General features: G+C 37.0%; 1 protein-coding gene across 1 annotated transcript; it reads left to right on the top strand.

The window, feature by feature from the left end:
* Positions 1 to 1,748: 1,748 nt before the first annotated feature.
* LOC140141118 (uncharacterized) lies at positions 1,749 to 15,843 on the top strand. The gene is made up of 9 exons (XM_072162903.1): positions 1,749 to 1,844; positions 5,503 to 5,555; positions 6,424 to 6,529; positions 7,697 to 7,779; positions 8,931 to 9,010; positions 10,360 to 10,506; positions 12,571 to 12,794; positions 13,328 to 13,546; positions 14,543 to 15,843. The coding sequence occupies exons 1-8, from the start codon at positions 1,789 to 1,791 to the stop codon at positions 13,515 to 13,517; spliced, it is 939 nt and encodes a 312-aa protein (XP_072019004.1). The 5' UTR covers positions 1,749 to 1,788; the 3' UTR covers positions 13,518 to 13,546; positions 14,543 to 15,843.
* Positions 15,844 to 23,529: the final 7,686 nt, after the last annotated feature.

The raw sequence follows: 23,529 nt of genomic DNA, 5'->3' as shown, positions 1-23,529 counted from the left end.
AGCACCCCCCTCCCTTGTCTTTTGGTTATGTTATGTGATTTTGATTTATTTTGTTAATTTCATTTGATTTCAGGGAAAGGCTAACTTTCAGACCTTTGTGGTCTTCCAGCCTTTTCCTCCATATGTACCGTGTTTATATATTATTTTTTATGTAATGTCTTTGATTTTTATGGAAATAAAATATGAATATATATGATATATATGATATTTTAGAATGGATTTCCAGTGGATGCGACTTCCCGTCACAAATTTCAAGCATTTCAATTATCATAAATTATGATGCGCAATGACTCGTTTCTTCTTGTTTTCTTCCTTGTTTTCTTTCCACTTTTCCCCCCTTTTGTTTGCCTAAAAATCCCCGGATATTGAAATGAGCCTGGGTGGCTGTGGCAAAACAAAATTTTCAACCCAGTTTTGCTAATATTTTGTCCTGATTTTTGTAACATTTCATTCCGGTATTGGCAGTTATTTTATATATGTTTTCAGTTGTCGGGTTATTTCTTTCAATTTTTGGGAAATCAGACCGAAAAAGTAGACCTTTCCTTTCCCTCCTTTTCCGCCCAATTTTTTAGGGGCATTATACTACCCCACTGGCTATGCCCAGGCCCGGGCCCAGACCCGGACGCAGAGTGGGACCGTGCGGTGGGGCAATAGTCCTCAAAAAATCCTAATTTACGACCGTGAAGCGAGCAAAAAAATATGTTTTTATGCTTATTAAGACAAAAAAAGGTCCAAAGTTTGTGAAGAAGGTCCACTTTTTACAAAATCGCCCCCTGGAAAAAAAAGAACCACTTTTTCAAAATCAGCACCCCCCCCCCAAAAAAACGGGCCTGGCTATGCCACTGCTCTGTCACTCCCCTTCCTCTCCCTCCCTCTCCCTTCTCTCTTTCTCTCTCTGTCTCCCTCATTTTTTTAAAGACCTGGGGCTGCAGGCCCCAAAGCCCCACTCCCTGGGCAATGGGCACGCGCCTGGTTTACCGTAATTTGTTGATCTATTTTGAGCCACCTAATCATAACATAACCCTACCCCTATTAATAAAATACAAGTGTCCATATTTCTCCGAATTCATCCCATGCACGTGTGCAAGAGTCAGGCCATGCACGAGGTTAGGCCTGAACGTTTCCGTAGGGGCCTACCATTTTCAAGTCATTTTTGAATATATTTTTGAAAAGTTGCCGCCACAATGCGTGCCAAAAATGGCTCCCTCCCCCCTCGTTGACTGGCCAAAAATTCATTGTTCCCTCCTTTTTTGCCTTGCCAAAATATTCACTCCCCCCATGACTTGGGATTTTTTGTTTTTTCAAAACGTTGGATATGGTTCGATTTTGCCAATCTAAGTGTTTTCTGGGACCATTTGTCAGAATTTGCACAGATAGATATGATGTTTGCACAGGCAGATATTTGCTAAACATAGGAAAGCATATTCCGATACAGTCACCTTCTTTCCGATGTGCTGCATCTAGCCCCAAACTGTAAAAAAAAGCACGACGTATGTGATATCACAGACCCCGTATGTGAAATCACTGACCCGTCTTTGATATCACAGACGTCTTTGAATTAGCAGTGCCCCGAACTGATATAGGCAATTTTGCCCCCCGGCAGCTACGTTGTAGGATCTTCCCTTGAAAGAGGCCCCCGGGAAAAATCTCCCCAACCACCCCGCCTCATTTCCAATTCCTGAAAAGCTCTGAAAAGCTCTGAAAATACATTGAGCGACTGCATCGTTGGTGCTCATCATACACGATAAAATCGATTTGTGATCAATATTCAATTTTGTCAATAACAAAATGTCGGCCCGTAAATTTTCGGGAAGTGATGGGGACTGGGTTTGTTCCGATCAAAGGTAAGAGCTACACTTATAACCATACCTTTTTGAACTGTAGTTTATTGTGATATTTTCCTAATTGCTTGCGGGATTTTAGGGGATTTGATAACCAAAGTAGAAAGAAAATGAGTGATGAAAAAACTGGTCCCAGTACAAAATGTGTACAGGTTTCCGAATTCAGCAACTAGACAGCTTGGAAGATGAAATCTGAAGTTAAATTTTCAAATAAATCCTTTTTTCTGCCCATGAGTACCTCCCTCGGGCCCACACAAAGACAAAGTCGGGCCTGCGCGCGTGCCGCTCCGGCTCCAGATGCAAATTAGTGCATGTGGATTGTGCATGTGTACGTGTGGGGAGGGCGGCGCCGCTCTGCAAAAATTAGGGGGGCGTGCCGGGTGCCCCACCTAAAATAAATCCGTCTCTGGGATTGTCGTACTTGGGTGCAAAGTTGCTGGCTGCTGGATCACAGGAACAAATATTAAATTCAAACAAGATCTGAGCTAGACTCGCTGAGTCTCATGGACGCCGTTCCTATGTCCATCAGACTCGTATTTCCCATTTTGGATGTCAATGGGAAATACACACTTAACGCTTTGCGCCGGTTAAAAACTTGAAAAAAAATCTTTAAAATTTTATCAATGTATATAAAAGTGGTACCAACCGTATTGTGCTTGCTAATTTAAGACTCGGTTGAAACAAAATTAAGGATCGAAAGCATTTTAGTGTCCAAAAGGCAAAATTATCGTCAAAGTTCTGCGAAATCGGCACCCTTGCAAAGGGTTCAGAATTGAATCGAACGAAAATATCCGATCTTTGCGATCAAAAACACAAAATTACAACTTTAAACATACTATTGGCAAAAGACATTATTACCAAACAATACAGAATAGAAAATTTGACATCATTTTCTCAAAATATTGAAAAATTTGCTCACTAGACATCGAAAAAGTAGGCAATCCAATTCCCGTTCAAACGCGTGGGAAACTGAAAGTGCGATAATCGTGACTAATCTGAGCGACCAATCACAACACAAGCCAGAATCCCCGATCCATTTATAGGGTACAATGGGACCCAAAAACTATGGCACGTTTTTGAGGTTTGGACCTTCGATTATTTACACAGTGTCATGCTTAATTCAGGGGCTCCAACTAGATTTCAAATGCAACAGTCTCAAGCCTCGAATGTGAAGCTCATCGGTGAGCAAATTCGTGGCTGGACTTCTCGAGCAAATAGTGTGTGACTTAACTCTCAATAAATATTTTCATGTGTCCAACTGTCCGACACAATACGAACGCTAACCAGGGGTCAATTCACAAAATTTGGCATGCACAGGCAAAATTTTACATGCACAGAACCAATGTCAGGCCTAGAAATCCGTGGCAGTGCGGGTGAATCCATTTGGATTCTTGCATGAGAATTTTGCGAAAATCCTTGATTCGCGCAAATCTACATCCCGCTCCCGCTGCACAATGATTGAAAAAAAAATACTGCCTGCATACTTTCTGATTTAGTCATCCAAGATGGCGACTCTGGCGAACTAAAGATCGGCCTGCAACCAATGGCTGTTTTGCTTTTAAAATGCCCTCTCAAATCTGTATTATTGTACAAATTATTAATGATTATTTTAAGTAAATTATAGTATACCATGATTCGCCATTTTGGGGGTTCGGTTGCTTAAAAAATGAAGTATAAATAGTAGGGTGCATCAGATGCCCCTCATGTCAATGGATTCATCTGTCCCTAGTCTTAAAATGTTCCTATTGTCACAAAACTAACATGTGCCAAGTTTGAATTAATTCGGAGGTCGTCCTGGGGGCCACCGAGAGCCTAAAGTTACAATGTGTGTTCCTATGTAGTAAAGTTCGTTGACCCCTGTACAATTCCAATTAGAAGCCGATCGAACAATTTAAAGTAGCTGCCATATCAAAACCGTTTGGATTTAGAAGCTCAAATCTTGGGAGCTAAGCGTACTGATAATCATCTTTGAATCTGTGATGAAAATCCATCTCCAAAGAAATGACTGTGTGTGTTTTATTGTCAAAAGCGCCCCCACAGTCCATATTCTTGGGAAAATCTATAATTTCTGTCTTAACCAAGTGCTATAATACTTTATTTCACACTGAAAGTTGTTAATATGTATTATATATTGATCTAAAGTTCAGAAAATCTGCTTTGTAAAAGTGTAATGACAACCAGGACATCAACATTTGTAAAATTTGAAGTAAAAATTACCACAAAATGCCTATTTCACTGAAATTTTGTATCGAGGGCGCTTGTGCCAATTCCACACATGCTCATTTTGTTGGTGATTAATTTTATCACCGATTCAAGATGATTATCAGTACTATAAGCGCAAAAGATTTGAGCTTCTAAGTCTTAACGGTTTTGATATGGAAGCTATTTTAGATTGTACGATCGACCTCTAATGGGAATGGTACAGGGGTCAACAGACTTTACTACATAGGAACGCACATTGTCACTTTAGGCCCTCGGTGGCCCCCAGGACGACCTCCGAATTAATTCAAACTTGGCACATGTTAGTTTTGTGACAATAGGAACATTTTAAGACTAGGGACAGATGAATCCATTGACATGAGGGGCATCTGATGCACCCTAATAAATAGTCAAACTGGGAGTCAAACTTGGTACATATTTTTTTCTTTCTGTAAACTGCCAATGCACTACGCGAATCCAGTATGGATTCACCTGGTTGATGTTTTACGAGAATCTTTGCGCGAATCAATTCACGGATTCGCGTCAGATTTCTGAGTCTGAATGTTACATGCATCTGTGCCCATCTAAATCGAGTTGGTAGATGACAATTAATGATTCGGTCTTGTCTAGCCCCAGGAGTTACTTGAGAACTCTAGCTTTGAATAATTTGCACACAATTTAGTTACAATACTTATTTTGAGTGCTCAGTCTAAAATTTAGTTGGAGTGCAATTTTACCAACATTTTTGATGCGATTACCTGTCGTGAACGGCTGTGTTTACTTCCGAACTTCCATTGCGTTATACTGTGTCATTCTTCATTGATTTCTACAAGATTTAGCTCAGGACTCTAGCCTCAAATGTGAAGCTATTTGTGAGCAAATAAGCTAGACTTCTCAAGTAACTCAGGATGGTCCCAATATGGAGGATCATAATTTTCCAAAATTTGAAATAAATGATGGCCTGTATTAAAGGGCAAACATATCAAAAAAGCTCAATTTCGTGAAAGAAACAATGTCTAGAGTACACAGCTGCGTTAACAGGACACACATCAATCAGAGCAAACGAGAGCAATTTTTCTGTGGAAGCTTAGTGTAATGATGTAGCGTGACACTCGGTAGGGAAGATATTATTATAGGACCATCCTTCTTTTTGTTTTCAATATGTTTATGATATGTAAAGTGCAATCTTGTAATTTTGTGTGTGTATTTTCTTGTCTATAGATGTTTAAATCCTGGCCGGTTGTTGGCCAGCTAATGGGCAATAAAGTTTGTGGGCCATGTTCACAGACCAGGGCCATCTACGTGGGTGTTCTAGTTCATTCCTAGGCCAAATCATTTTTTTGGAATTTTGATGTAACTTTATGATTATTAGTAAAATGAGATTGAAATTTGAAAAGAAACCATCAACAAATGATATGAAAACATTTTATATTAAAAAAAAATCTTTTGATATATTTTTCAGTTGTGGAAATGTCAACTTTGCAAGGAGAACCCAGTGCAACAGATGTGGTGCAGGTGAGTCCTGCTAGAATCTACATGGGGCTATTCCATTGAAATCCACACTTTCCCTGTAGAAGATTTAGCTAAAGTCTTCCACAGAGGGAGTATGGGTTTCAAATAGAATAAACAATTGGGTAATTTCATTTGAAATACTCACTCCAGTTGTGAAAGATACAATGTAATATAGGTAAAGCCATAATACAGGGGGGGAGTATGGGTTCAAAATAATTAACCCTGGCCAATTCCATTCAAAAAACTTACTCCCTGTGTGGCAGATGTTTCTAAAAATCTTCCACAAGGGTATGGCAGATTTCAAATTACAACATGCTCCTCTGTCAAAATACAAAGACAACACAAAAACAGAACACAGGAAAGCATCATAAAAGTAGCTAGTGTGCTGTAAAGAAGAAACATCATCTGGTAAAAAACCAAGGCTGATGAACCATAATAGATAATAGATTTATGTATATTAGGTGTAAATGTAAAGAGTCTGTAAGATCATGAAGGAAGTAAGGAAAAATGAAAGAGGGGTAAAGAAAAAGATGAAGGAAAAAGAAAAGGAGAGAGAAAATCAAAGAAGGAAATAAATAAAGTTTGTACTCATGCCTGAAAAGTGGGGAACTTGAGAACCATGTTCCCAGGAAATTTTGCTCTTTGGAGGGAAATTTTGCTATTGGGAGGGAAATTTTTGTCTTCTAAACAAAGATATACATAAGAAATAATGGGAACATTTTCAATACTGGAGGGAAATTTTGCAAACTTGGAGGGAAATTTTGATGATGTTCCCAGGAAATATTGCATTTTTTCCAGCACTGAATTGTAGGCCTACTGTTATTTCATAGTCACTATGAGTAAATTCTTGACTTGACAATTGACATTACAGAGAAGACGAGCAGTGCCACAATCAAAGCAGGAGGAATAGCCATTGGCAAGAATATGGCTGAGAGGAGCAGAGGCCTCTTTAATGAAGACGATTGGCAGTGTAAAACGTAAGTAATGTTGACAGTGATTAGACTTACAAGCTTGTATGCACACTACAAATCACCTTAGTCTAACTATGGATATTAGTCCTACATGTACAGAAAAGGAACTTTTTGGTATTACCATACCTTATTCTATATTATTGTAGATAAGGCAAAAAACAAATGCGAAATGCAATTTTTTTTTTTTTATTCCCGACTTTGTGTTTTTATGGTATTTTGAGAAAAAAAGTTTAATTTAATTTAAAAAATTTTTTTTTGAAATAAAATAAATTTCTGCATTTCTCGTTTTTCAAATCTCGCGATTTTACAAATGCGCGTGCAAGCTTTGAGACAAACCTTTTTTTTGGCCTAATAACATGTATGTTCATGTACCAGTACTAAAGGTCTCCTCAAGATGAAAACAGTCTGTCTCTTAAAAGTTTTCCAAATATTGTGTTTTTGGTTAATACCTTCGAAAACCTGTTGATGGAGATGGGCCCTTCTTTTACTCAGGTATCCAATTTATAGTAGAATTTCACAAGTAATCTCATTCTTACATTAACTAATTAGCCCTAACGCCCGAAGGGTTTTTGGTGACTGGAAGGGAAAGAAGGGAGAAATAAAGAGAGAAAACAAAAAAAGTTGTTTGCTCTGGGTGGGATTCAAAGCTGAGACCCCTCACATGCCAAGCACTAGGTCGCCGACACTTAGCAAAGGGTCTTACGCTGATCGGGCCATATATCACTAAATATCACTAGGCTGATTGCATCATCCCACATGCAGTGAAGTTGTTTGTAGTGTTTTGTAGTATTCAGGCTTGTTAGGGTTAAATGTAAATATAATCTGTAATTTTGTGGTATATCAATAAATACACTATTTTTGTGGATCTTGGATTTAAACCCAAAACAAACTGGAAGTGCGTCTTCACAATGTTAATCTAGATTTTTAAACTTTTTTCATTTCCTGGGATATTTATTAGGAACATTACGGTATTTAATATGCATAGAATACAATAAATGTAAATCATGAAAACATCAGAGCTAACAACATCGGCTGACGACAAGGAAGTTCCTCGAACGCGCTCCAGGTAAGCAAAATACATGTAAACAAGTAGTGTTGAAGTTTAATTTAATTAGTTTCAACTGTAAACCTATTTCTATTTTTTTTTGTTTTTTTTTTTGTTATATGTAATAGTTGTGGCAATGTGAATTGGGCTCGTAGGAATGAATGCAACCTGTGTAAATCACCAAAAGTTGGAAGAGTAGAAGCAAGAACAGGTAGGTCTACGCAAGAGAATAACATCGCTGGGTGGGAAAAACCTCGTATATATATAATTCCTAAGGCCAAATGCAAAACCTCATAGGTAAAAAGTGGGCCCCAATTACAAAACCTCATATATAACGATTTTGAGTGAGACGCGAAAAACGGTTAAAAATTAACAGAATTTACATAGAACATGGTGTTGCTCTTTTGGTTATTTACAGACACTTATGCAATTTACCGATAAAAGGGAAGCACCAGAAGGTGTGTTGGGACATTTTCTTCAAGTTGACACACAAAAATTGAATTTGAGCAAAATTGCACATTATGACTTATGAGGTTTTGTAATTGGGGCCCACTTTTTACATAAATATGAGGTTTTGCATTTTGACCTTTGGAATTAGATATGAGGTTTTTCCCACCCAGCGACAATAAGAACTTGACCCAGGTGATGACAGTGAAATTGTTCTCATGATTGTTGGGAATGGTCTTCTTTTCTTTGATCTTTATCTTCAAATCTGACTCGCTTTTCTTTCCACATAGGTCAGCTATAGGCTTTTCTGCCTGGCTTGAGCATTTTGTTTAAGCCTGGTCCCAACTGACTCTCCACATGGAGCGACCATAAAACAAACAAATATGTCAGCCAAAGAAATTGGGCTATTCCATTAATAACCTTCACACCCCTTGTGGAAGATTCCAGTGAAAGATAATAAAGATTCCAATTCCAGTTTAGTTGCACCTTGTGTTCAATCCAACTGTAAATATTTGCCAGTTTTATTTTAATATGTTTTATGTTTTGTGTTGAAAATTGTTGACATTTTATAAAATCTGGTTAAATTTATCTTATTTGGGCTCAAATGAGAAAATGTTGTTTCAAATTCCAAAATCTTGGTTGGTTGAACAGTACTTGGAGAACAAGCGATAGGAATTTTTGTGTTTACTATCTTCTGCCGTGTGATATACGACAGGCAGGTCCAATATTTTGAGTAGTGAATACCGGCACCAGTATGATAAAATATTAGATGACTGGGACACTGCAGTAAACTGTGTGATAGACGACATGCTGGAACCAATGAAATTTGGCGCCTACAAGTAAAACCACAACCACTGACTAGGAATTGGTCTTTGAAAGTCTCTTAATTTTCAATGTGTACTTTGTCTTGATCAGGTTATGGAGGTGGATACAATGAGCGTGACAATGTGGAATATAATGAGAGGAAGGATGATTCTGATGGCGAATTTGATGAGGTAAGGATGCAGTGGCATATCTTAAAGGTTGCTGCCAACCAGGGGAAGTGATATTCCAATCGGGGGTGGTTGGGTGGATGTGGGGGAAGTGGCATACCAGCCAGGGGATGGTGGGGTGGTTGGATGGCTGCCAATCGGAAGAAGTGTCCTTCTGGCTTGAAATACAGGGTGTATCAAAATAAAGTAACAGTTTGAAAAACCACTGGATTCAAAAGTATGATGTATTTGGTCAAAATGATATAGTGGATAATTGAATCAACATCTTTTGCTCCCATAACTGTAAAATCACTAGTGTGGATTAATAATGACTCAGTGGCTATTTTATTGAGCTGAGTAAAAATGCAGCTGTACAAAGTAAAATCTAAGCAACATGAAAATCACATGTTTAACCACTTTCAAATACTGTGCAAATGTTGCTATCCGAGCCCGTAAGGTGTGTGGTACTACACCCCAAGATAAATTTGTGACTATTTTTGCATTTTTCTCAAAAAATAATAACACACTGGTAACAAGTTATGTATATTATAGGGGCAAGGAATCCAGTTACTACACTGGAATTTCAGTGACTCAAGACAAGCGGTACGTTATTTGTGATAAGAAAAGAGGTACCGCTAGAATGTACCTCATTTTTTAACATATAAACTGAGCTCAAAAAGAAACTTATAATTTTTCACAAGGTCATATCTTGAAATCCTATCCATCAAATTGAACCAAAATTACACACAGATCTACTTCAATACTCTACTCTTAACACATGTCAGTAACCAAGCAGTTATCCAACTGACACAACAGCAAAATGCACTGACATGGGACAGCTTCCTGGACCACATTCACAGCCCAGCCCTGTTTCATGATAAAAGTGTATGAAAAGCAGAAAGCAGCACCGTTTTATCATCTGTGCAAGGATCTTGTGTGCATTCTCACAGATTTTTTGTCCTGGGTGCCAAATGTTGGGCTGTGAAAGTGAAGGAAGTCCAGGAAGCTTTCCCATGACAGTGCATTTTGCTGTTGTGTCAGTTGGACAACTGCTTGGTTACTGACATGTGTTTTGAGTAGAGTATTAAGGTAATCCTATGTGTAATTTTGGTTCATTTTGATTGATAGTATTTTAAGATATGACCTTGTGATTCACAAGTTGTAAAAAATTTTCTTTTTGAGCTCAGTTTATAATGAACCACTTGTCTTGAATCATTGAAATTTCAGTGAAGTAATTGGATTCCTTGCCCCTATAATATACATAGCTTTTGTTACCAGTGTTAAGTTATTTTTTGAGAAAAATGCAAAATTATAGTACCACCTTAAGTAATAGGAAACTATTCATCTCTGATTTACATCTCATTGTATTTCAGTTTGGTCGCAAGAAAAAGAAATACCGAGGTAAGGAGCCACCCAAACCAGTACCTCAGCCTATAAAACCAGTTGAGGTAGAGGAGGACGATGACGATGAAGAAAGTGGTGATGATGATAACTTAGATGCCTATAAATTGGATTCTGATGTAAGTAAATGAAGAGAATTAATGAGTTATTAAAAGGTGGAATTTTTCGCACAATTAATTTTTAGAGCTGTGCCATTTTTGACTGTTTTACTTGTTTTTTAAATTCACGATTCTATAATTGAAAACCGAATTAAAAAAACTAGTTTGCGTCTGACGTCAGAGCAAAGGCGCGGCGTGATTGGTTGCTGACCTGCGCAGTACGGCATTTTTGGTCTGGTTGACAGGACGTCATACGTCCTTACACTTACGTCCTTATACCTTACATCTTTCACTTCCCATAATGCATTTCTTCCATTTCAAGTTTGTATACTGATTTGCTACCTAAGGCCCAAAAAAAAAGGTTTGTCTCAAAGCTCGCGCGCGCATTTGTAAAATCGTGAGATTTGGAAAAAAAGAAATGCGGAAATTTTTTATTTAAAAAAAACAACATTTTAGTTTTTCCAGAAAAATTCGGCAAAATCAGATTTTTTTCTCCAAATACCATGGAAAAAGTCGGGAATTAAAAAAAAAAATCAATCGCATTTCGCATTTGTTTTCAAACCACTCGTGAGCTTTGAGACAAACCATTATTTTTTTTTTTTGCCTAATGTAACATGGGTCGATAGTGACGAAATGTACCTCAATGAACAGAAACCATTGTTTGGTTGTCGCCTATACATTATGACACGATAGTGAATAGTCAGCAACGGCACCACGCTTGTTTATCCTCAATGATCGTGCGATAATGTGTTCGCGTTTTGCAAACTAAGAACACAATTCTGCGGCTTAGATGTTCGTAAAGGTTTCATTCATTTAAAACAATGGGGTTGTCTTCACAGAAGTAACTTTTATTTTTTCTGGAAAAAAAAAGTTTTACTTATAAAAATTATACTTAAACTGAATAAAAATAAAAGTGCCGGTATCCACTACACAAAATATTGGCCAGCCTATCCATTATGACACGATATTGGATAGACAAAAGACAAAATCCTATCTTTTATTCTCTAATTTTTAGTTGACCTGTACTTTTTTTATAAGTCTGACATGTCATTACTCTAAGGGACCATTCAATATTTCCACCGGGGGTAGTGGGAGTTTTAAGGTGGAATCTGATACTTTTTGGGCATTTGAATTTTTTTAACCATGAGGGGAGAATGTTAAGTTTAAAATGGAGAAAAGAGGTAACCAATGGAAATCCACAAATTTTGAGTAGCCACAAGGAGGAAACGCCGGATTTTTTGTCACTTTTTTGGTCAAAACTCCCACCCCCTCCAATGTGAATATTGAACGGACTCTGACCTTGACTTTCAGCAGCTAAAAAGCAAACTCACCACTAGTTAAAATGCAAGTAAAATTTCATGCCTAGTTCATTTAAAATGCAGTGAGCTGTAACTATTTCAAGGTTGAACAACAAAAGCGGTCAGCTGACAAGGAATTTGTAAACATGTATTGTGAAAACTGTTGGTCTCTTGGAATTGTTTTTACTAAGGCCAAAAAAAATCTCTGTTGGTCGATTAACTTTTTCTTTTTTTAAACCTTCAGTTTTTAAAAAAACCCACTAAATATTAAATAATGCTTCTTCCATAAGGGAGATTTGTCAATTTTGACTACTGGATACTTGTTGGATAATCAATTTAAGACTACAATCAAGTGCAAATTTCCCTGGGACTTGTTCATATTTCGCGCCCTCTGTTCAATAAACTGGTCATATAAAGTTCACCATATGATATTTTATTTGTATAGTTTCCAACCTATATCGAATCCCCTCCCTCCCCCACCAACCAATGTTGGAGCAAAAATATAGACCATTTAAAAAATGTGGCGTTTGGTATACAACATTGAATAAGGGGTGCGGGGAGGGTCATTCAATAAAATATTAATTTTAGGTGAAAAACATTGATTTTTTGAACATATCTGTAAAAATCGTCATTAAAAAAAATGTGACCCTGATTTTTCAGGATTTAGGGTCGGTCACTGAGGGCAACACAACAATTTTTTTTTTGCCCAATTCCCCATAAACCATGTTGCACTTGTGTAATATCTATATTAATTAGTAAAGTGATAATTTATTTCCCTATGTTTCAGGATGATGATGATGATGGTGACCTATCTGCATACGCTTTAACTGATGATGTTTTACCACCCAAACCCACCACCACCAAACCCAGCAAGTCTCGATCCAGATCAAGATCCAGATCCAGATCCCACTCAAAGAGCCGCTCAAGAGGGCACTCTTCTTCGTACTCCAGATCACGATCTTCTCGAAGCTCCCGATCGTCGAGCCGATCGAGCGCACGAAGCAGGTCAAGGTAATCCATAGGGTGGCTGAGGATGTGTTGAGAACATTGTCTAATCCTTTGCAGCCAGTTGAATTCCCGAAGGTGACTCCTTCGATAACGAACACCCGAAGGTGACCCCTTTGTTAACGAAAACTTGTACCAAGATGGGCAGAGCGCTATGAAAACCCCAATTTAGTACACCAGAGACTTAGAAAAAGCACAGTTGCATAAGAAACAAAGGTGGTATACTTGGTATTTATGTGTCGTTCTAAACCTTTGTTACAATATGTTCATTGTGCATATATTGTTAAATGTGGAATATTGGTACATAAGAGAAACAATTCTTTGCAGATTTATTATTAATCTTATGTTTATAAAATGACAATACATAAATATGATTACTGATTTGGATACTTGTAGGTGCAACGAAATATCACAAATAATCTGAAGTTAAATTTTGTCTCATTCACCAAAAACGAGAAACATTCAACTTTGTAATTCGTAACACCAATGTTTAAAGATGCAACAATATTACGAAAATTGCTGGCGTTTTCTTCTCTTAGATCTCGCTCACGCTCCCGTGACAAAAATTCGGCACGGAAGCACTCCTCTAGGCGCAGCTACTCAAGGTCAAATTCACGATCACCACCACGTTACACAGGACGTCGACGTTCACGATCCCGTTCAAGATCACCAATCAGACGACGGAGTTCAGAGTCACCTAGGAGACAGCGTCGATCACGATCAAGATGATGGGGCATTGGAAGCTACCGTGGTTAAAGGTTTGGGTTTAGGGCTTAGAAATATTACAACTCAACTCGTTGCATGTTTGTTTTTCTAAAGAAACTGCAGTTGTAATTGTATTTAAAATGATTTGACATCTTTTTTTGAGCCAAAGAGTAGATATGTTTTGAAATCTTCAGACAAATTTTAGAGAAAAGGAGACAGTACTTGCAAAGATGCTGATTACATTATTGATACGTTTACAAGAATCTTGTGCTCTAAAAAAAAAAAAACATATTATATGCAGTTGGTGCATGAGAGTTTATTACTTCTGTATATGTATGCTAGTGAGAATATATCTGAAGAAATTGTTCCCTTGTGAAGTTCTCTGACAAAAATCAATCTGGAATATATTTTTTTAAAGTTGTGTCCAGCCAAAATGTTTAATATTTTAGCATGCAAAGAGTTACTTTATATAATATCATTAAGGTATTTTTTTCTGAATCTGAATGAAGATGAAAAATTGCCTGATGTGGGGGTGTGTTTGTAGGTGGGTGGGGTGTCTGCAGTTTGGGGTGCAGTAGTCTGATGTAAGGCCAGTAATGTGTGAATGTGTGTGTCTGTAGTAAATGTTTTCTAATTTCTATCGGTGTGTGCACATGCCTTGGTACAAAAGATTATCTTTTTCCACATTTAAATTATGAACCCACCTATAAAGGAGCACATTTTTCGATTCACAGAGGTCTGTTTGTTTCAGACTTACTTGTTTTGATAGCATTTGAGGGTGTGTATACATCTGTGCGTCTGCAGTAAATGTGTATTTCTGTCGGGGGTGAGGGGGGATGAGTGTGTATGCATTTGTATGTAGGTGTAACATTTGTGCATGTATTTATGTAAACTAGATAGGTAGATTTATTATCTGTTTGGTTTAACAGTTTAAATTTAACAATTGGCATCTCAAGATCTATGTTTTCATGGGATTTTATATTTTTGATGTGTCCAAAGAACCACCTTTCATCCATTTTTCTTCCGATTTTTGTTTCATTTCTTTTCAGATCGGGATAGAAAATGGCATCAGCTGAAACGAGATATCGGGTATTCAGTGAGTGTTTGTAAGTTGCATATGCTAAACCAAAGGTTCATTAAGACTCTCTCTAAATCTAATGTAAAAGATGCAGATGTTTGGTATGTTAGAGTTTTGTCCATATATTTATATGGAGCTTTTTAACTTTCAAATGACATTAATGTTGACATGACTGACTTGTGTGTGACTAGTCAACTTCCTTGGTTATATCTAGGCTATAGGTTGTACAATCAGGGGTCAATCTCACTAACATTTTTGATTCATTGTAGGTCCTTGAGCCCATCGTATGTCCAATGATAATGCATTGTAGAGGTTTTTTCACATTAAACATAACTTATGAAGTGAAGTGCTGCATCGAGTACTTTGTCACAAGGCAACTGCACGTTTGCTTATTTTGATCTGTGTTCAGTTATGTTTATTGGGAACGAGCTGTATCTTCATTTGTTCCTCATTATGCATACAAAGTTAATGTGTGCTTAATTGATAAGGAAGAGTGACTAATCTTCTTTGAGCAACAGTATTTTCTAATGGGAACATGGTTTAATTCATTGTATTTAGGATCAGGATATATGGTATTAACTACAGTTTAAGTATAAGCCTACAGAGTAAGTGGAGTCTCAAGGTAGGGACTATACAGCATGCAGAATATAGCTGCGAATTCCCTCGATGAATTTATGACAATAAGCCTAATTCTGTGTATACTTCATGTCTAATATGGTCCTATAGTGCTATATGTGCCTGTTTAGGTAGCGATGACACTTTCTATCACACCCTGGAGATATAATAAATTGTATCAAGCATAATAATGAACATTTGCATAGTGGTAAGTTAAAGTTTCTCATTTAAATAAAAGAATGAGAGCACTATGCAAATGTATAGAGGCCACCAGCTTTTTCCGCGGGATCCGCCATCTTGTGGTACTACCATTCTGCATGTCATGCGTTAGACATTACGTCTCCGATTACTCGGAAGTCGCAGCATGTGACGCACCTCTTCAGTCAAGCGTCAGCGCGTTGATCTTGGCAACAAGCCACTCCGTACCCACAAGATGGTAGCGTTGACGTCACAATGACTACCTCTATAGGGCATGATAGAAGGAGCCATCGGTACCTTTTGGGGCACTGATAGTGCTAATAGGACCAATTAGATATTATAGTGAAATGTTCCTGCTGTAGTATAGTTCTAGTGTTCTACTACTTTGACTTGTCCCAGTTGTGTAAGCATATGTTTACATCAAAATGCTGTGCAGAAAAAGCAATGACACCAATAATTGAAATGAAAAATCTACTATTTACTTATTTGACATTACCTTACATACATGTATGTATATAGTGTTTTATGGATCCCTGATTCATTTGTGTTTGAATGAATAGTATTGTATGTATTGTATCTATTAGAAACAATTTATTTGGCTCATGAAGAATGGGCTAGTCCAGTTGATATCCATACACCCCCTGGAAGACACCACCTTGATCTTCCATACACAGGGAGTGTGAATTTCAAATGGGTTACCTGAATGGGTGACTCCATTTGAAATCAACATCTATTGTGTGGGAGACTAAGGCCATGTCTTACATAGGGGGAATGGATTTTAACTGGAATAGCCCAATTATATCTGCTCTGTGATGGAAGCAGATACTTTTTAACTAATGCTAGTTGTGATTGGCTACTAGAAGCATTATATGAGTTATCAAGCCAATCAGCGACATGGATAAGAATCAGTTGTGCAGCTGAAGAGGATTGAACTTAAAATTTTGAAGCTGCAATTTTATCGGTCACTTAGATAAATATATCCATAATTTATCAATCAGAAACGGTGTAAGAAAGATGGTAGTTCTCAGGGGGTTAAATGAGAATTTGCTTGTGTCATTTTGGGGAGGGAGTTGTTGGATGCAGTGTCTTAGATAGAAATTTAGAATTGTTCATCATTTGTGTAAAATTGGACTGGGAGGTTCAATTGTGTTGCCATGGCCTTCATATTCTGATTATTTAGGAATTTGATCTACTTAATAAAACCTTTTCAACAGATTATAATAATAAGGATACATTTTCCTGTCCAATATGATGGTCGGACTTGGGACTAGCTAAGACCCTGCTTGTGTGGGATCCTATGCTTGTACAAGACCTGTTGACGATGCATGACTCATATTACTGTCTGATCCCCCATGTTTGATGGGATATGGGTATGTGCCATGGTTTTGGGGTTCATTTTTAGTCAGTTTGGTATAGTGATGCCCCCTCACATACTTATTTTTTCGGTGGGTTTCAGATGAGACAAATGTGCCCAAATTTGGCAATATGTTAGAATCTATGTGGCACATCTTCAAACAAAATATTTGTTCGGGAGGGGGGATGTCAAATTCCTGTATTGTAAAATATTGCATTATCTTTACCTTCTCAATGAAATATATAAGAGGATTTATATATAGACACTGAAGTATTACTGCATTCTATTTATATCGTATGCATATGGCCATATAAACAGCTTTGTATCAAGTGATAGAACACAATAAGCCACATAATATTTGGAAGCACAATGCAGTATATTGTAGCAAAAAAAAGTGGTCCAAAAAAGCAATAAAATAGATATCTTGCAATGAGCGTTTAGGTTTTTTCTATAAAAATTTAATATGATAAATATTTTGGCTCCCAATAGCGCAATCAGGATTTGTGTGCTGTCTGTTAGATCCATTTTCAATATATGAGCGTATTGTTGTAATTTCATCAATTTTAAGTCAATGACAACAGTAAAGAACAGTTTGACCCACCTACTTTGCGATTGAGTATTGAAAGTGATGATACCTGTATAAAGTAGAATTAAACTGCAAATGTCACTTCACTAACCTCCAGGAATTTTAGGGAGATCTTCGTCAGATTACTATCTGACACCATCAGCTATATACCAAAGGAAAGAATTCACAGTGGCTTGTGATTGTCAAGTAGCATATAGGTCTACGTTGGGCTCAAAATACTTCCTTTGATGCTGAGGACTAATAAACCCTTATTCTACATGCAAAACTATATGGAATTAGCCTAGCACAAAAGCTTCACTATTGAAAGATTATACAGCTTTATTCCATACGGCTGCTTAATTCCTCATTGGAGTCTTTACACTAGTCTAACTCATGAATATTTTTACACTATAAGGATACGCAAATGGTGGCCCTGATATATATGTGTAATTTTTGGCATTGACAAAAATATTTGTTCAAAAGGCTATTTTGTGCCCATGTTTTGTGTACTTGTCAAATCTAAATCTAACCAGAATTCATACCAGCCTTCAAGCCTTGTCTCTATAGAGGCTATCTACATCATCATCATCAGTCGGCTGCGGAGCTTTCTCCAACTGTTGCGATCAATCTGCATCAATGTGGTAATTCCTAAATCCAGGTCAATGGGCTTTTCCAATTGAAATATATAATACACCCCCTATGGAAGACATGCATGACCTTACACTTCCACACACAGAGTGTAAATTTCAAATGGGGTTACCTGAATGGGTCAGTCCATTTGAAATCTACACCCCCCCTGTGTGAGGGTGTGTGGATTTCAACTGGAATAGCTGTGGTACTGCTCTACCATGTATAGTCTGTCAACCCAGAAGTACAAAGTAAATAGACCTCGGAAACTGGAGGTATGAGACAATTATTTACTGTGCGTGTGTAAATGCTTTGACGCGCCAACTGCTGCGCGATTTATACTTGCCGAGCGCACCACGCTCTATGCGTCACATTTTTTAACACGCACAAAGCATTGACCCCCAATGCCACAGATTTGATTTGTACTTCTAGGTTGAAGCAGTATAGATTGTCACATCATTGATTGAAAAAATATAGCAGTGAAATTAAGCAAATAATGTATACATGCAAGTGGATATAGATGCTGGTATCACGCTTTAATATTTTAGTTGGATTACTGTACGCCCAAACTTAAGGAACAAATTTATTCTAATGTAAATTGCTGCAGTAAGGTATTTTAATTGAACATATTGAGCATCAGAATATGAGCAGAAAAAATTAGAAAGAAGCTGGTACTCATTTCCTATGTGTCATGTAAAAGCTTTCATTTCATGTTGAAGGCTATTCCAGTTGAAATCCATACACCCCCTATGGAAGACATGCCCTTATTCACCCTCATACAGGAAGTAGATTTTGAATCGAGTCGCTCATTCAGGTAACCCTATTTGAAATTCGTACTTCCTTGTGTGGAAGATTAAGGTCATGTCTACCATAGGGAGTGTGGATTACAATTGGATTAGCCCAGTACTCACTTGGGTATGGCATCGAGCTATAGGAAAATATGCAAATAAATATTAATTTGTATAAAGCTGTCGGGAAAATATTGCTTTGAAATGGTGTACAAAGCTTTCTTAATCATTGCCAACTAATGCAAAATATGGGCTATTCTATTTAAAATCCACACTACCCCTGTGGAAGATTTTGGCAATATCTTCCACAGGGGGAGTATGAATTTCTAATGGAATGAACACATTAAGCAGCTCCATTTGAAATTCATACACTCTCTTAGAAAGATCCAACCTGAATCTTCCACAGAGGGAGGGTGAGTTTCAAATGGAGCTGCTTAATGTGATCATTTCCAAAATCTTCCACAGGGGGGTGGCTTTTAAATGGAATTGCCCAATGCCATGTATAGTCTGTCATAAATAAGGCTGTAGGAGAAGCTAATGTCAATTGCCAAAATAAATAATGATATTTATAAACATGTAGCATGATTTTCAGGACACTTTTTTTTTTCTTCATTTTTATTCACCTGTACGAGGGGGTATCAAAAGTTTTAGAAATCGCCCAGAAGTGAAAGAGCTATATCAATGAAATTTTGTCAGTGCAATCACTGGTCCTTATGTACATTATGGTCCAAAAATGATCTCATAGGTATGTTTACTTTTTTTACAGGAGCTAGATGTCACTACCTGCCTATGTAATGGCATAACCAACAAAATGGAGAAAATTGAGGCATGATTAAGTTCCATTTTAAGGGTTACAGTGCCCAGAAAATCTGTGATGAAATAAAAATTCCTTTTCCAAAAAGCGACTGGTTATGTGGTTACATAGGCAGGTAGTGACATCCAGCTCCTGTAAAAAAACGTAAACATACTTATGAGACCATTTTTGCACCATAGTGTACATAAGGACCAGTGATTGCACTGACAAAATTTCATTGATATAGCTCTTTCACTTCTGGGCGATTTCTAAAACGTTTTGATACCCCCTCGTACTTGGGCCTGAGGACATGTTTTGTTTTTCATAAAATATGTGTTCAATTAACTTTGACATTAATTAACTTATTAATTATATATTGAAATCATAATCATGTTTTTTAAAACATGGTATAAAAGTTTGTTGGTATCTTTGGACCCAGCATATTTTCTGGCTAAGCAATTCTTCATGTGAATACAAATGTTGTTACAAAATATTTTCAAATTAGGTCATGATAAAAAATAAGCTCCATAATGTCAGGTACCAGTACCAGTTGTTGTGGTTTTGAATATGTTGCTGAACCCCATACTTAATTGTTACCAAGCTAAAAGTAGGTGAAATTGAATAAACATTACCTATGGAAAATATGTTAGGTCCTACAATTCAGAAATTTGTTTCATTCAAGATATTATTGAATATTAAAACAGTTTTTAATCAAACAGTGTGAATAAGTTAATTAAACACATATATGTAGATTTTGTGTTCGTTTGTTTGTTTGGTTGTATTTGTTTAATTACTTGTTTTTCCTTTAGTACCATATGCCAATACTAGGGCCAAAAAACACAGTAGCTTTCTTGTCATTAGGAGCCCTGTGTACATTGTATCTATCACTTAAGTTCTATGTCTGTGATGGATTTGTGATGGTATATGCTAATCAATTTGAATTTCATACACCCTCTGAGAAAGATTCAACCTGAATCTTCCACAGAGGGAGGTGAGTTTCAAATAGAGTTGGTTAATGTGCTAATTCCATTTGAAAGTCATACTCCACCTGTGGAAGATATTTTCAAAATCTTCCACAGGGGGAGTGTGGTCTTTAAATGAATTTGCCCGATCTCTATTCACTGATAAGGCTGGTATTGTAATGTAAAATGCCAACATTGCACTTTTTGTCATTAATAATTATTACCATTGCAGCATTTATGGCAGCATTTATGGCAGCATATTAATAATTTCAAAGCCTGTTTTTTCCTCTGAATTTGAATGAAGTTTTAGATGATCTAACATGAAAATGTGAACCATTTTTGTAGCAAATGGTTTTATAAATTATTAATATGGTATTTTTTTTAAGTAAATTTCTTGATGACTTGTTATAAAAATATTGTTCAACAAAATCTTGCGGTACACATTTTTCATAGGCCTTTCATAAGCCTGCAAATAAAATATGTGACGTGTCATGTCAAAAGGAGACACTTTTGGGCAGGATCGTAAATGGAGAAATAGCCAAAAATCTGCCCAGGGTGATTTTTTTTCACAATTTGGGTTTGTTGCTTGAAATTGTGATGTTATTAATGTTTAAAATATTGTCTGATAGTTTCAGACTGGAATATAACTGGCATCTTGTGTTTTTTGAGACATTTGTCAAGGTATTCCTACTCTCAGCATTGTCAATAATATTTTTAAAGGCCGATATCTCAATTTCCAATTTTATAATACCAAGACTTACAAACTCAATATCTTGGCTTAGGAATCTCCGATTTCATTGGGAAAACGGTGTTGTGGAGCAAAATATCTCTAAACTTAAGATATGTAAAAACCTCAAAATTGATAACCTGCCCAAAAGTGTCTCCTTTTGACATGACACGTCACATATGCAGACAAGTTATAATGTGATAAAGTTCAATTGTTTAAAGTCATTCATTCATTCATTCAAATTTGCCTAAGCCTGCCTAATTTATATAATATGCAGGAAAGTTATTATTCAAGCTATTAATTCTACAATATTCAAAAAATTCAAAATAAAACATTTATGATATTGACAATCTGTAGATTTGCCGTAATTTGCTTTTCCATACAGTGAATTTGAAATAAGCTACATGGATTTTAAAAAAAGTGTAATAGTATACAAATATTATCTGCTGGTGAGTGGATGAAATATGGATTGAAAGATAAATTCATCCATCTTTAAATGAGGGGATGTGGTGTTTTACTGTCAATGCAACTGCAGTGAATATTAATTTTATAACTCATTTAAATATTTTGGTTATTTGATGTTTAGATATTTACCTTCAGGCTGCAATAATTTATAGAAAATTTGAAACCAAATGATAAAAATATGCTTACTATGAATAACATCCAGCATGAGTGACACACATTATGTCTGCGATGAATGAAACCATACCAAGGCAAAGAAAAAAAAAAACCCTGGCCTGTTCTACGGGTGGATGAACCTGTCAAGTAGGGTCGGTCAGTTTTTTCTGGAAGCTAAAATTGCTTAAAATTTCACCAAAATCTGAAGATTTTTTGCAAACATTTTCAAAAAATGTTCTGTCAAAATAAATCAATTTTGGCCCAAAAGAGGCTGATTTTACATGATTTTAGCAAAATTTTAAAAAAAATCAAAAATGCAAATTTGGTCGGTCGGGCCGGTAGAACAGATTTTTTTCTGTCGTCTAAGTACAAAATTTACTATGGGCAACACTATTAAATAGATGGAAGTGATGCCAGTAGGCCTATGCGTTTCATTCCAGGTAATGGGGCAGTAAATAATATGATAATATAGTACAATTACACCAATCAATTAACTGGAATCTATGGTTGAGTTAGTACAGTCTAGCATTTGGGTTTGGGACCGTTCACAAACACTTGTAGGGGGCGCCTGATGCAAAAAAATTTTATCGCAAAAAATTTTCGGGCCCCCCCCTTAACAGACCTTGAAAATTTCAGGGCCCCTTTTGACATGAAAATTATCGGTCAACCCCATAGAAAAGCATATAAACTTAATTTTCCCAGAAAATTTGTGGTTATTTTTTCAGGCCCCCCCCTTAGGAGGGTCAAAAATTTCAGGGCCCCCCTAACAAGTGTTTGAACGGTCCCTTACCTTTAAAATCTACAATGTTTATATGTGATTCCCTGTTTGTTTTCATAGTGTAGGGACCTCCATACATGTAGGTATGTGCAAACATTCTTTATCCCCATGTGTATTTCAAAACGAACTTTTTTTTGGCTCAAAATTGGGTTTTAAGACTTTTCTTCTGTGTAGAAATCTATCAGGTTACAAATAGGATATTCCAGTTGAAATCCATACACCCCCTGGAAGTCATGACTTTAATCTTTCACACAGGGAGTGTGAATTTCAAATGTAGTTACCTGAATTGGCAACTCCATTTGAAATCTACACCCCCTGTGTGGGAGGTCAAGGTTGTGTCTTCCACTGGGGGTGTGTGGATTTCAACTGGAATAGCCCATTAGTAAGTTCCAAAGACCCACCGATTGAAACCAGCAAAGTAAGATGCACAGTGGGAATCACAGACATGCCAATTTGTGCACTACATGTACTTGGCAGAAAAAGGCAGCAACATGCAGTTACACCAAAGGTAGAAGGGCTTTGTGTGCTATCGGTATAATAAGCAAAAGATATTTTGATGACAAATCCATGGTTTCTACATTATACTTTCTTGGTTTTTTATGCTACTAGGAAGGGTATTCCATCTTAAACACAGGCGCTTTCCCAGCTGACTCGGGGCCCATGAGTCTGGAATTATTTTTGGGAAGACAGATTTTTACTTCTTTGAACAGATTTTTGGAAAAGTGGACTTTTTAGGGGACCAGACAAAAGTATGAGGATTCAGGGAGGATTTTGAGAGAAATTTTGGTTGATCTTGACCAAATTTGGGTGATTTAGGATGGAATTTTAGGGGATTATAGGGTATTTTGGGTAGATTTGAGGGGATTTGTTTGGGGCGTTGGTGAATGTGGTGGTCATCTATCCCTTTCCCATCCCCTGGCTACGGTACGGGCC

Source organism: Amphiura filiformis, chromosome 19 (genome assembly GCF_039555335.1).
Source record: "Amphiura filiformis chromosome 19, Afil_fr2py, whole genome shotgun sequence".
NCBI lineage: Eukaryota > Metazoa > Echinodermata > Ophiuroidea > Amphilepidida > Amphiuridae > Amphiura > Amphiura filiformis.
The sequence above is the reverse complement of the archived record's forward strand: the minus strand, read 5'-3'. Positions and strand labels throughout refer to the sequence as shown.

Coding starts and splice junctions, on each gene's coding strand:
- LOC140141118 (XM_072162903.1), top strand. CDS start 1,789: ATGTCGGCCCGTAAATTTTCGGGAAGTGATGGGGACTGGGTTTGTTCC. Junction 5,556..6,423: donor GTGCAACAGATGTGGTGCAG/GTGAGTCCTGCT, acceptor TTGACATTACAG/AGAAGACGAGCAGTGCCACA. Junction 12,795..13,327: donor AGCGCACGAAGCAGGTCAAG/GTAATCCATAGG, acceptor TTCTTCTCTTAG/ATCTCGCTCACGCTCCCGTG.